This window comes from Pleurodeles waltl, chromosome 8 (genome assembly GCF_031143425.1).
Source record: "Pleurodeles waltl isolate 20211129_DDA chromosome 8, aPleWal1.hap1.20221129, whole genome shotgun sequence".
In the NCBI taxonomy this organism is placed as follows: Eukaryota; Metazoa; Chordata; class Amphibia; order Caudata; family Salamandridae; genus Pleurodeles; species Pleurodeles waltl.
In genome coordinates this window covers 330,081,556-330,094,923 of record NC_090447.1, presented here as the reverse complement: position 1 = coordinate 330,094,923, position 13,368 = coordinate 330,081,556, and the positions used below count along the sequence as shown (strand labels likewise).

At 42.0% G+C, this 13,368-nt stretch overlaps 1 protein-coding gene and 1 long non-coding RNA gene across 2 annotated transcripts in view; one reads left to right on the top strand and one right to left on the bottom strand.

Moving 5' to 3' along the window:
- The window catches only part of EFHC2 (EF-hand domain containing 2), a 234,049-nt gene that overhangs the window by 220,550 nt on the left and 131 nt on the right, over positions 1-13,368 (bottom strand). The window contains exon 2 of the mRNA XM_069204192.1: positions 3,366-3,554. Coding sequence (XP_069060293.1) covers positions 3,366-3,554 — 189 coding nt within the window. The remainder of the gene's footprint in view (positions 1-3,365; positions 3,555-13,368) is intronic.
- Positions 1,700-13,368, top strand: part of LOC138249940 (uncharacterized) — a 104,543-nt gene continuing 92,874 nt past the window's right edge. Inside the window, exon 1 of the long non-coding RNA XR_011194868.1 lies at positions 1,700-1,972. This is a non-coding gene — a long non-coding RNA (uncharacterized lncRNA). The remainder of the gene's footprint in view (positions 1,973-13,368) is intronic.

Below are 13,368 nucleotides of genomic sequence, written 5' to 3'. Positions count from 1 at the left end.
TGTGCAGTAGATGAGACACCAGATCATCTACATCCACTAAATTTCCCCAAGGAGAGTGGAAGACGTTAAAAGCCGCCCATTGGTCCCGCAGAGTGGACACAGAGAGATGCTTCTCAAATTATTCCCACAAGAATTGCAGGACATCTAACAAGCAACAATGCAAACGACACAATTCCCCAGGAGCACACTGTTTCTGAAAATATCCCCAGTGCCTACCATAAGACTTCAAAGTTGCAGGTTTCCCTGATTGCTGGATGGCCGCAGGTAAGTTGCGTGGGAGACCCTTAGGCTGCAATCCCCACCTCCCAACTTCCAAACCAACAGCCAAAGGTGACAGAGATCCAGAGGAGGAACAGATCACAGAGGGGATGGAAAGCAAGGAACCATCCAAAGACCCTGAATTGCCATCAGCAGAAGAGTCGGGAACCAGGACAATCAAGGCCAAAACAGCACAACTAGAATCACCACCCTGGACTCCCTTCTCAATTGGGCCAGAAACCTGGGTACAAGAGCAACCAGCAGGAAGGCATAAAACCGACGATCTGGCCAAGGTACCATCAGAGCATTCTCCCCGCAGGCTCCCTCCTGCTGGGAGGGAGCACAAAACTGAGGCACCTGAGCATTGTGCCAGGAAGCAAACATCCAGGAAAGGAACAAAAAGCCTCCTGCACACTTGAAGAAATGCCCCCCGAGTGAAAGAGAGCTCCTGGGAGGGAAGAAAACTTGAAATCACTACTAAGAATTGTTTTGTACAAGGATTAAACCTGTGACCTTGTTAGCACCACACTCTAACCACCTGTGCTAACAGATCATGTCATGACAGGCTCAAGGAATGAACGGGAATGGAGTCCAACAAATCTTTCATCATAATCTGCGAGGGATACAATTTCTCCATAAAGCGGGCATCACAATGTTATCCAGATCCTTCCACTGTCACTTAAGGGCCTCCTGAATGCATGGGAGGACAGGCACAGCTACAGGAGTGGCACGCTGAAATTGGCGCAGTAGGGACCCAGAAGAAGTATACAGCACTTCCTTCTCCGGAAAACCCGTACTCGCCTTAACATGACGAATAAGGTCAGATCCTTAGAAATGTATTTCTCCTTCTGCTCCTCAGCAACACTTCCTCCCCCTCAGATTCTGAAGATGAAGATGCCCCTACAGGTACGGTCCCCTTAGGCCTGTCAACATCCCTCATCTCAAGAAGGGTCTCTCGAATCAGGGGCTTAAGCCGGGCCTCATCATCCTCTTTCCTCTGCTGTGAACGAGGAGAAGGAGAATCAGAGGAGGGAGAAGTAGAAACCGAAGACTGAGGCTCCATGTGTTTTCTCTTATGGGGGTGCTTCCCCATAGTAGCAACAGGCACCCTACAAGAGAGAACCCAACGAGAAAAGCAGGTCACAGGGAGTACAAAATGTCAGCAATGAAGGAAAACAGGCACATGCACTAACTCCGCTATGCAGTACTTACCTTCCCCCCCCCCCCCCCCCCCCCGCCCCTCGCCCCGCAATTTGATGAGTCAGGGAAATGAGAAAAAGCCAAAAAACAGCATCAACAGCAGTAGGCGCGGACTGAAGCACTTTCCCGCCTGCACACTGATGGGTTTCATCTCAGCCTGAAGTCAGGCGATGCTTACCGCGCAGCCCGCCACCCCCCCACCCCCCCCTCCCCCCGCCATCACACAGCCCAGGAGATGTCCAGAAAAGCGTTGGCGCCCCAGAGGAAGACGTGGCCTTCGGACTGGCACAGAAGGCCTGACCAGCGCCGCCTGTCCACACATCCCTGCACCTCTCCACAATTCCTGCAGACAGTCCACAATTCCTGCAGACAGAGAGGTGCAGCCATGGAGAAATTCCGTCAATCAAGACAAAAGGGAATACTAAGACACATGAGAAGCCACACCAGACCAGCAGGAGCAGCTCCCTCCAGTCCAGACGTTCATTCTGTCGTCCCAGAACAGAAGGAATGCTGAGTAAGTACACATTATGCACTCCAGGGGCGGGGGTGGGGTAGGTTCAGCACTCCTTAGATTCTTTTTTTCTGTCATTGGACATAGTCATATCCATTAGTAATGAATGGGACGAGGACTGGAGGGGCCCAGGGGTAATGCGAATGCACTAAGGGCCTGATTCGCAAAGATAAGCTTACATATGTATGAGTTTTTTTTTTTTGCTATTCAGAAACTACGAATTAATAGTACGTTTACGGCCTTGAGAATCTGCAGTCGGGGCGGAGAACTCTGCACATAAAAAGACAGGGCAGGCCTATCCTTTTATGGGCGGAGTTCACTGCACCGACTGCAGAGCCTTCGCAGTTGTAACCTTAATATTAAATTGTAGTTTGTGAATCGCAAATAAATAGTATACTCACACAAATGTGCAAGTTTACCTTTCCGAATCAGGTCCTGTGTGCCTCATTACAAGTGCCCCACAGCATATCCGTTCCAGGGCATTCTGAGGAGCCCGGTATTTCCATACCTGTGTTTACTGGGTCTAATGCTTGCACACATCTGATGATGTACACATCCTGGGTGATGAAACAGCGCTTTACTGCTCATGCAATTATAAGAACAGACAAAGCAAATAATACAGTTGCATCGAAATGGGTAATGTGGGCAATAATGAATGACAAAAAATAGATCCAGACTAGTGAAAGATATGAAGATAAGCACATGCTTGGGATCCGATTTAGTTTATTTAAGAGACGATTTTCTCTCTATGGATTGCTACTTATCAACTCATAGTTATTTTGCTGTTCTGTTAGTGACTAGGAGAAAGCAGAAAGTCACTTTAGCCAAATGTCATTCTTAAAGCAACCTCTAGGTGTCAGTGTAGAAGTACTAGTTTATGAAACTACCGAGCGCAACAGTAGAATTAGGCCATTGCCCTTTAATGTCTGACGCACTTCACGCAGGCGTGACGTTACTGCAGAGGAGGTGAATTTTCTGTCAAAAGTTTTATTTGTAAATATTTAAAATTACAAAAGAACATTTTAAAAAATTGAAAAATTGGAGCCAAAATCTGAAATGACGTTGACTTTCCCATTGATACGATAAAAAAAAACAGGAAAAAAGTGTAAAGTGTTATTTTAAATGCTAGTATATGCGTGTCAATAATTCAGACTTAGGCGAAAGACCCGATTTTTAGCACTTTGCTTTTCCCCTACTTCAATGTAAATTAATGAGGGAATTAATTTCCCCTGATTATTTTCTGAGTACCCATCTTGGCTGTTCTCAAATGTTGGCCTGTATGCAAACAAAGACTGTTCTCATTCACGGGGACAAGTTTGTACACATGGGTTGGGATCTCAACATCACAGCCTTGTCCAGTCAGAAAATGTTTATGCGAGGATAATAAGTGACATACCTGTTTATCAAACGCTACCCAGGATGGAGCATCGCTGCCAATTCCTCTGGGGTACACGCTGTATTTGGGCTTCAGATTCTGACCCAGTAATGGTTCGCCACCTATTCCAGGCTTTTCAGCACCCACCAACAAAGAAACCTGATTGCAGTAGCCAAAATGCTGGGATTTGTGGAATTTTTCTTTTCCTAGCTGGAAACAGAGTTAAACATTTTCAATGGTAACACAAAATATGTTTTAAATACACTTGTATTATTACTGAATGTAGAAAGCATGAAACACACAGCAATATGTTCACTCAGTTTCGCTTTTCCATGCATACATTGTTTTGCGCATGTGCGTTAGTTCACCCCAGAGTCGAAGGCATGCCCTCTAAGAGAAGCCCGCAGATTTCATGGTACATTGGATATCAAGCAGAGAAAGTGTCCCAGTTTGCTTTGGTGGGGCATTTCAAAGTTTACTGCGTGCTTATGTCTGGCATGACCCTGTTGTAACGTGTGACACCACAGTGACACTTTATTGCAAACTTAGCTGTGCGCAAAACCATAAAGTTTGCACAATACGACAACTTTTACCAAAATATATATTTTTTCAATGTAAAATGTCTACAGAAAAGCATAAAACAGATGTCGCTGTGTCTCTGTCACACTTTCTCTCTCTCTCGCTAATCCGTCCCCACCGTCTCTCTGTCGAAGCCCGTGCCTTTCGGAGAGTGAGCGGCAGAGCCATGGGCGTCATTTAGAGGTCGCAGCTGTGATTCCTGGCTTGGCCCTAGCGACCCTGGCACTGCCTTTGGGACCCCTGGCCTCAGAGTTGGCAAAATGAGTGCCTGAAAAACAGGAAGCTCGTCCTCATCGACTTTGGTGAGGACCCACTTTCCTGGTTTTCTGTCAATTTTTTACTACCCAAATAGAGAATATTATTCACTATTTGTGTGATAAAATCGGAGTACAATTAGCTGGAACATGTACCTATCTGGCAGGTAAGGTAAGTAAAAAATGCTTTTAAAAATATGTTGTGTGCGTGTTTGCGGGTGAGAGTGTGTTATGTGAAAGAGAGTAAAAGTCAAATAGTATGGCTTGTGATGTCGCTTCCGCTACCCCGGGTATTGTGGTGAATTGATGCCCATGGGCAGAGCTTGCCACCTTGTCTCCACGCTTGTATAATGGTCCTTTGTACACCGAATAATCGTCAAGATATTGGCAGGGTTTGGTTTTTGGTTGGTGGACTGGAACAAAATAGGCATTCTTCTAGACTTCACAACAAACCTGTCCATAAAACACGTGATGCATTGCTTTAATTGCTCATTACAACTCAGTCATGACCAATAGCACCCCTTTTTGCTCATATTGCTTTATTAATGGCTCAATCGCTTCATTTGTAAATAAGCAGGTGCCAGGGCCCACAGTATTAACTAGAGGGGCATTGTAGGTTACATTACAGACAGGAACTAACATCACCGCCAAAGGCCAGTGTGAACCCTACACACTAAACACCACACTGCTATAAATGTTACAGTTTAAACAATTACAGGCTACCCAAAGCAGTAAGAATGGCATGAAAGCTCTAGACTCCTATTTTAAGTGTCTATTTAATTGTTAAACTAATGTGCTCCATACAAAGACAGGTAGAGCCACCATGTCTGTCCATGACTGTCATAAGTTAACAATTAAGTGCAGGTGCCGAGCACCAGCAACCACCGGCACAAATTCAGCACTGATTGATCCCCTTGCCGGATTCTCTGAGAGGCACACTAAACGCAAGGAGGAGTTGCAACAGCATCTATTCGAATCAGAGGCAATCGTAATTTAAATAAATAAAATGTTACCACCTACTGCTTCAGTTCTATTTAAACAGTGCATGTGACACGGTCAGCAGGCCTGTAAAGCAAAAATGATTCCTAGCCATTCTGTGTGACACACTTCATCGGTTACTGCCTGCTCATCACATTCCCTTTCCATGCATCAGTAACACAAGTACTTAGATAGGACGAGAGAATGAGTGTAGGGTGGTCTTTGGCAGAAGAATCAAGGATTAAGCTGTTTTGCTTATGTGAAGTGCTACAAATACCCGTATCCGGGACAAAGCTACAACTATCAAAAACACATCCTATGTTGCTTTAATAGAGCATGCCACCCTTAATAGCACAGGCATAAAGGGATATCCTCAAAAACAGAAGGTAAATGAGTGGCTGTATGTAGCAGCTTATTCTGCAATATTCGCTCTTGTTAGTGGAGCCTTTGTTGCAACTAAATAATCCTTTTTTAACCAAAAGCCCTCCTGTTTAGTAGGCTTCTTGACCCCTTTAAGTGGCAGATCAGGGGTAACACCTCCTCCAATCAGCCCACCCCTGGATGGGCAGAACGATTGTTGAGGACCGCGATGGGTGGGGATGACAGTTGCCCATGTCTGGGGGTTGCTCCCCCATTTAACTCCCTGGTGTCTAATGGAACGATCCCTGCCTGGTCCCTCATGCATATCCTCAAGCAGGTTTCTCCTAGGGAGAGGTACTATTCAATTTGGTGTGGCAAATATGATAAAGCTACTAGGTTTGCATTACTTTAACCCTTAATGAGTGACACCTGGCCGGGCCACGGTCAGTGCAGAAAGTAATTAATCTGTCTGGAATCTGCAAGTGTGCTCAGCAATGCAGTATACAGACTGAGGTCCTTATTACTAGAAGGCCAGTGTTACCATCCGGTAATTCCTCTTCAGAAGAAATAGCGATAACGCACTTTGCAGTTTTCGACTGGATGAAATTGCAGCTCGATTCTAAGTTTTCATGATTGGAATAAAAGATAATGTACTTTGCAAACTTTCCCTATTTCCAAACACTTTTCCCTGTGCAAATTTGATTTGGGATTACCTGGTGAAATTTGAACATGGCAAGTCTGCCCCTATTCCAGTACTTCTGACAACTTTTTAATGACGTCCTGGGTGTTAGTGTGGTTTACTGATGGTGCAGGATTTTACAGTTCTATAAGCACAGGACAGAACATCTGGCGACGGCCTCAAGAATCTGTGTGCACCATGTCACTATGATCAAGGGAATTGCTGGTGAAGGTGGCTAATCATCAGGTGCTTCTTTTCCACGTTTCTCTCCACTACCAACGCCAATGATTTGGTGGAGCCTCCTGCTTCTCTGAGCTTGCACTGATAAATATCAATAAAAAGCTAGAAAAAAGCTCAGTTCCACCTAGGCGGACGTATGTGGGATTGCTAAGGCGCTACCAAGACCAGAAATTGGTGAAACAAAATCATGAAGCATGATGGTCGTGTGACAAAATTCTACAACCTGGATGCCTTCCACAGTGATGGATATTAGAGGATCTGCTTTGTCTGCACAGTGTCAGATATTACTTAGTCACTCCACTTGGGAACGTGCTGGCTAATTTTCCGGGACAATATTCAACTGTACCTGGAGGTACCTCTTTCTTGCCATATTTTAGCTTGTTTGCTAGATAATACTTAAAAATGCATTTTTCCATTCTAGGGCACCCATTTAAAAGTGATTATTACTCACTAGTAACTGAGCTAAGTTTGGACTTGAGCCGAACATTCAAGCTAAATAGTCATTGGTAGTAAGAATGAGTAGGGGCAAGGTAAGTTAGTTGATGGGATAGACATTTTTATTCATTAGTGCAGGGGTCTCTAACCTTGCCCATATTGAGTGCTACGTCTGATTATTGGAAACCATCAGGAGGAACTGCTTAATTGTAGCAATACGAGAAATGTACAGAGAGGTCAAATAACTTAATCAATTAGAGTATAACGCATTAATGGCACAGGAGCTTTATCACAAAATGCTTTCAGGTGGGGCCCTTAACGATGAGATTTGTCCTTTTACTCTTGAGACAGTCAAAATGAGAAAAGGACAGAGAAAGAAAGACAGAGAACATGAGAGTAAAAAGGCAAGAGAGAATTAAAGCAAAATAGGAAGAAAAGAAGCAAAGAAAGATAGGAAAAGAAAGGGAACAAATAAAAGGAGAGAAATTCGTAGGGAAAAACAAAAACAGAGAAAGGAGATGAAGGAAGAAAGAGAAATTAAGAAGTAAATGAAATAAAAAGAAAACAGTAGAATGAAACAATTAAATGTGAGGAAGAAAGAAACAGTGACAAAAGCAATTAGTTGAAAAAGAAAGGAAGAGTATAACAGAAAAATAAGAAAAGGAAAGTAAGAGAAAGAAAAAAGAATGAGAAAAGGATGGAAAGCAGGGAAATGAACAATGAGAGGAAACAAGGGGTAGAAAGGGAAGAAAACATAAATTAAGAAGAACTCAAAGGGGAAACATAGAGAAAAGAACAACCGTGGATGAAAAAAGAAAGGAAAAGGTACAATAAATAAATTTACAAAGAAAAAGAGAAAGGCAGAAAAAATAGGTGAGAAGGAAAGATGAAGACAGAAAGAAGATAAGACTGAAAAAAGGAGGGAAAAGGGAACAGAGAAAAGAACAAACAGATTAAATTAGAGAAAGAAAGACAGGACAAAATAAAGTACAAAAGGAGAGAAATCAAGAAAGGAGAGGACGGGAAAATAGAAAAAGGAGGTAAATAAGAAAGAATGAAAGAACAAAGGAGTAAATTATTAAGACAAGTAGAAAAGAAAGGAGAAGACTAAAGAATTAGAGAGAAAAATAAAGAAACATAAAAAAGAGGAGAAATAATGGGAAGAAAGAAACAAGGAATGGGGAAATGGAGAAAAGTTGAGATAGAAATAAAAAAAAAAACAGATGAGAAAAATAGCAAGAGTAAAATAAAGACAGGAAGAAAGAAAGTGAAAGAAACTGAAAAATGTGGACAACAAAGGAGGGAAAGAAAAAGAATCAGGGAAAGAAAGAAGTAGTGTAAAAATATAGGGAGTAAGAGGGGACAAATGAAATTGATAAAAGAGAGAAAGACATGAAAACAAGGAAAAAGAAAAGAGAAGGAAGGAGGGGCAAAAAAGAGAAATAAAGTAAATAAATAATTTTTCAGAAGAGGCTAGGCTGCACCTTCCTCCGCTATCCATTTTCAAACCCTCACAGAAACCTGTTCAGTATTTTAAACAGCTGCCTTGTCAAACAGGCCGCTATATATTTTCGAGCCACAAGACAGGCATTTATCATCTGTAAGCTACTCAGTGGCTGCCTGGGAGCTATTGGGGGCTCACAGTCTGCCTGTTGGAGACCCTTGCTTTTGTGACTGGTCTACCAGGCAATAGGATTATGTTTATTGGCTGTTGTAGTGCTTGAGGAGCCCCCTGTCAAGCTGCATAGGAGGATGAGGTCCAGTTCTGCCCAGGGTCAGACTAGGACAGAAATAGGCTCAGGCACCAAATTAAAAATGGCCCCCAATAGCGAATTGGATAGCTAAATAAAGGTGGCTCACATATGCAAATCAGTACATTTTTTAACTTGTAATGACACGCTGCATAAGTGTTTTGCAAAGTATGGGAGACTGCATGCAATTATGTTTGCTGCAGGCAATGCTTGTGGTAATTTCAGAGAAATCAACAGAACAAAAGAGCCCACCATACCATAGAACAGGCCCATAGATTCATCAGTCAGAGCAGCCCATCGGGCATTGACAGATTGTCCTACAGGCCAGTCCGACTCCGCCTCTGCCTTACCAGACGTCCGCCCACTATATTTAAAGGTTACCACGTGTCAGCATGAAGTTATTTGCAAAATGTGCTTCCGTCAATATGAGGACAAGGAAGTGCATGGGGTCATTGCTTCTTTTGTATCCTGTATGTAACCACCATATGTGTTGTAGTGGTCGTGAAAGTGAAAGAAGGGTTTTCCACATGGTAGCTTTTGCCATTTTGTCCTCCAGCAAAAGACTTTCTGACAGAAGAGCTAGTTAAGTCTCAGCCGTCGGAAACCAAGTGGTCTTCCCAGCCTCTAATAGGGTAACAGACCTTCAAGGCAGTTGAAAACAGCAAACACCAATTGTAGGTAGATTCCCAACTTCTGAACAACTCTAAAATGAACTTGCATAAATAATCGGAAGCCTCTTCAATGAACCACTCTTAATTGTAGGTTCTAAAATACATTAGTTGAAGGCCTGTTGTATCAGACGCCATCCATGGAGAATAGTTCAAAGTCCAGTTGTTGTAGGAAGGTTAATCCTAAATAATCCTGAATAATCTGACAAAGAAATACAGCTTCCATTTCATAAGAATCAAAAGAAGTTGAGGAATCTTTGGACAACTTCGTGTTGTAAACTGGGTTAGGGAGTCAGAATTTTAAAACAATGTTGAAAAAGCGTATTAAATTAAAATAAATCTTTACCAGTTAACTTCCGGAGAGCAATGTTAGAATTAAAGCAGTTGAAGGGCTGTCAACCCTTCTTGATGATGGGAAGGAAGAAAGGGGTTCGTTTCTTTACCAACAATGAAAAACTGTCAGTTACAAAAAAAAAGTTAACATTTTCAGAAAATTAGAAACTTTAGCTTGGTGTAAACAAGTTTATGTAACAAAAATGAAAATCTTGGTCTTTGGCACTGCATAGTCTGCTCCAGTACCCGGGTCCGAAATTTCACACGGCAATGTCTTTGACCATGTATACTAGCACTATTATTTTTTATGAGGGTGGGAGGGCCGGCAAAAAAATTCAAAAATGTTTTTTTTTAAATGTGCTTCATGTACCTGCAGAATTGATGCAGGGTCCATTAGTCCAGTTATGTAAATGTTTTTCTGTTAATTGTGTGGGCAGTATCGACCTCCTTTTACCTCTTCTCAAACGTTTTGTCAGGACACAGGCTTCAGCACCTAGAACCCTGTAATGGCCACTGTAACAACATGTTTCAGTTATTGACAGCCAATCAGATTGCCTGGGCTCTTGAATCGTCCAAGGACCTGCGTATCCTGCAACTGACTAAGTGAAAACACGCTCCCACATTCAATGAGATTCATTTGTCAAACCCTTTGATCCAGATTTAAAAATTAATGGATATAATGCACAAAGGTCCCTTACTGATTATCCCCTCAAAGGCAACCCAACATCTTTTTGTAACACAAATATCATCATAAAACTGGTGCATGGATTTACACTAAAATTCGAATAGTTTATAGTAAAGCTTCATGTCATGTTTCATGTAATTTCGTTCAGTGGTTGTTGCTGTAATTGTGAGCAAACATTCTTATGGGAGCTATGGTAGAAAATGCACATTTTCCCCATCACAACCTCCTCCCACCCACGGATCCGCAATAAATTGTCCTTGCCACATCAATATTACTTACTCGCCTATTTCTATCCAGAAAATGTAAGAGTTCCTACTGATACCTCTACTCATGTCAGGGAAGCATTTCAAATTAATTTTATTCTGTGTGATACATGCATGTAAAAGGTGAGGTTATGCCTTCATAATTCAAGCCCTTGTTGGCGAAAGGACTTGAGGAAGAGGTTTATTCTTGGTCATGTGTGATTTTTCCTTTCCACAGGACATTACAAACAAATATGAGATCAGGCCAAAGAGACTCCTAAACTGGAGAAGAATTCAACTCTGCCCATGCATTGGCATCACACTGGGACTATGTACCTTAGGTCTATCATGCATGATAGGCCTTAAAGTTACAGAGGAAACATAGAATTAAATGTACCCAGAAGCCCATGTGGGCTTGATTTTGTAGGACTTTTAATTTAGCATGCATAGCTCCAAGCTGTCAGAGCAGGACACAAATTCCTATACATCCTACGAAATACATCGGGATTGCTTCCACAGAGACAACTCATTCCTTTCGAAAACATTAGGTCTATCTGCACTACTGATTAATGTCTCAAGAACTATTCATTTCCTTCCTTAAACCAAAGAACGCTGGAGATTTAATATGTGACATTTTACCCAATTGACAGTTATTTAGCAATCTTCAAAGTGGGTAGATGCCCGCAACTCACATCACAGTGAGCTAAATGGTTTCATTTTAGTTGGTAACATTCAAAATGGAGTACCATTGTCCCAGCAACATTAATGTGGAATGTAAAAAGAGGACGAATTATAGGATGGAACCAAAATGAAAGCCCAATTTGGCTTTGCACCAAATCGGCTACCATGTGATCAACGAGGCATTGAATTGCTGGATGCTGCTGGTTATCAGTATAATGTGCCCTATTTTGACTGTGTCATGATAACATTCTGGCATGTGGCTCACTGCATCTCATGTGAATAAATTGTACCTACTAACAGCTGCATTGGTAGTTGGTTGGGAAAGTGCTACAACATCACCATGAAAGCCTCAGCCTTGTCCCTAACAAGCCCTCACCCATTTACTCTTTGAGACGGAACATAGAAAGGCAGGACTTTTGTCTTTTCCCAGATCAGGAGCATCTATTATTGACTGTTACAGTTTGATAAATATAACAGAGGCCCCAATTACTAGTTAGCTGTTATATTCCGACCCATGCGAAAACCCCTATTTATGCACGGGTTGAAACTATGAATAGGTAGTATTTAATGCATCCGATTATTATCCGATACGTTAAATATCTCAGCCTTCATTAAATTTCGACAGGTCAAACCTGCCAAAATTTAACGGGGGAAAGTATACAGTATTTACTGTGTCATGCGGATTTTGGTGCGTTAAACACCAAATTCCGCCTGTTATTACCCACCAACTCATAATAGGTGTTATATATTGCACCTGATAACAGACCCAGTGGTATTATTTAACATGTGCGATAATAGCACCTACACTCGTAATCAGGGCCAGAGTCCCCTCTTTGTTTACCTTGCGTTATATTTTAACAGATTCAGAAACAGAAAACTGGCTACATCGCATGGGCTAAAACGTAAAGCACCGAGAATATGTGTTGGGGATGAACTGATTACACAATGTTGAGTAATACAGATAATGCTGATACTGATACTGACAGTTGGGTGACAGTTGGGTGAGAAGTAATTCATACAGTTCGTGTGAATTACTGCTCACCCAACCCTTATGTTATGTTGTCTTCCATTTTTCTTTTCTTTTTTTTAAACTGATTTTGAAACAGTAGGACATAGGACAGCTCACTTCTTTCCCAAATCTCCAAAACTGGTGGCTCTATGCTGGAAGACAAACTCTCCAGCTCGCAATTCGTGTATAAACTTCCTCCTAGAAGCGAGTTATTTAGGTTGAGGTCACAAGGAGAGAATAAATATTGAATCTCTCCAGATGATTCGTCAATTACTAACAAAGAAGCAAAATAAACATCACTTGAGTGGTTTACTACTCCCTTAGTGATCCCATTTCAACTCTCCCTTTAATATATTTCTAGTAGTTTAGAGAACGATGTTCAGAACAGTAGAGTGATGATGCTTTCAAGATATAAATAGATGTTGCCTTGCGGTTAGGTAATGTCCTGGAGCAAGATTAGTGAAAGGAAAAGCAGAGTAAAGCCACATTTTTAAGGTACAGGAGCAGAACCATTCAAGAATCGCATAATGTACTTTTAAGATAGAATCATTAAATGTTTGGCTGCATTTATTTTAGAGCTTGCACATGGTATTGTAATTCCTTGGAATTCATTGCAGCATTGTAAGACTGTGGGCCTCTCTGGTGACGTGTATCTTGTGTAATAAAATAATATAATAAATCAGAGTTACACTCGTTGGACTCAACTGTAAGGGTCTCAAGAAAAAACACCTGAAATGTATTTGTCAGAAAATTCACTCAGCTTAGTGCCGGTTGCTGGAATCGGATACCCCATGCGGAGGAGCACGGATAGCCTCCGTTATAGGCAATCGATCGCTTTGAACAGGGGGCAAGCTTTAAAGCGCCCTCCAGTGTTGTCTTTAGGGAGAGCACGGTAGGAACTGTCTCATGGGATTGAGAAAAAGTTTGAACACTTTAATAAGAAGAGAAAACATCTGAAGCTCCGAAAAATACCAATTTTAAAAGCGATTATTTCCCGCTCTGTCGTAGCTTATGAGCGTACGAACACCATTGCGCCAAGTACTATTGTTTCCGCTGCGCCTATTGTAGTAAAACCCCCTCCCTCTCTCCACTCGCACCCAAGGAGTCAGGGCTGGCTATGCCCAGTTTTG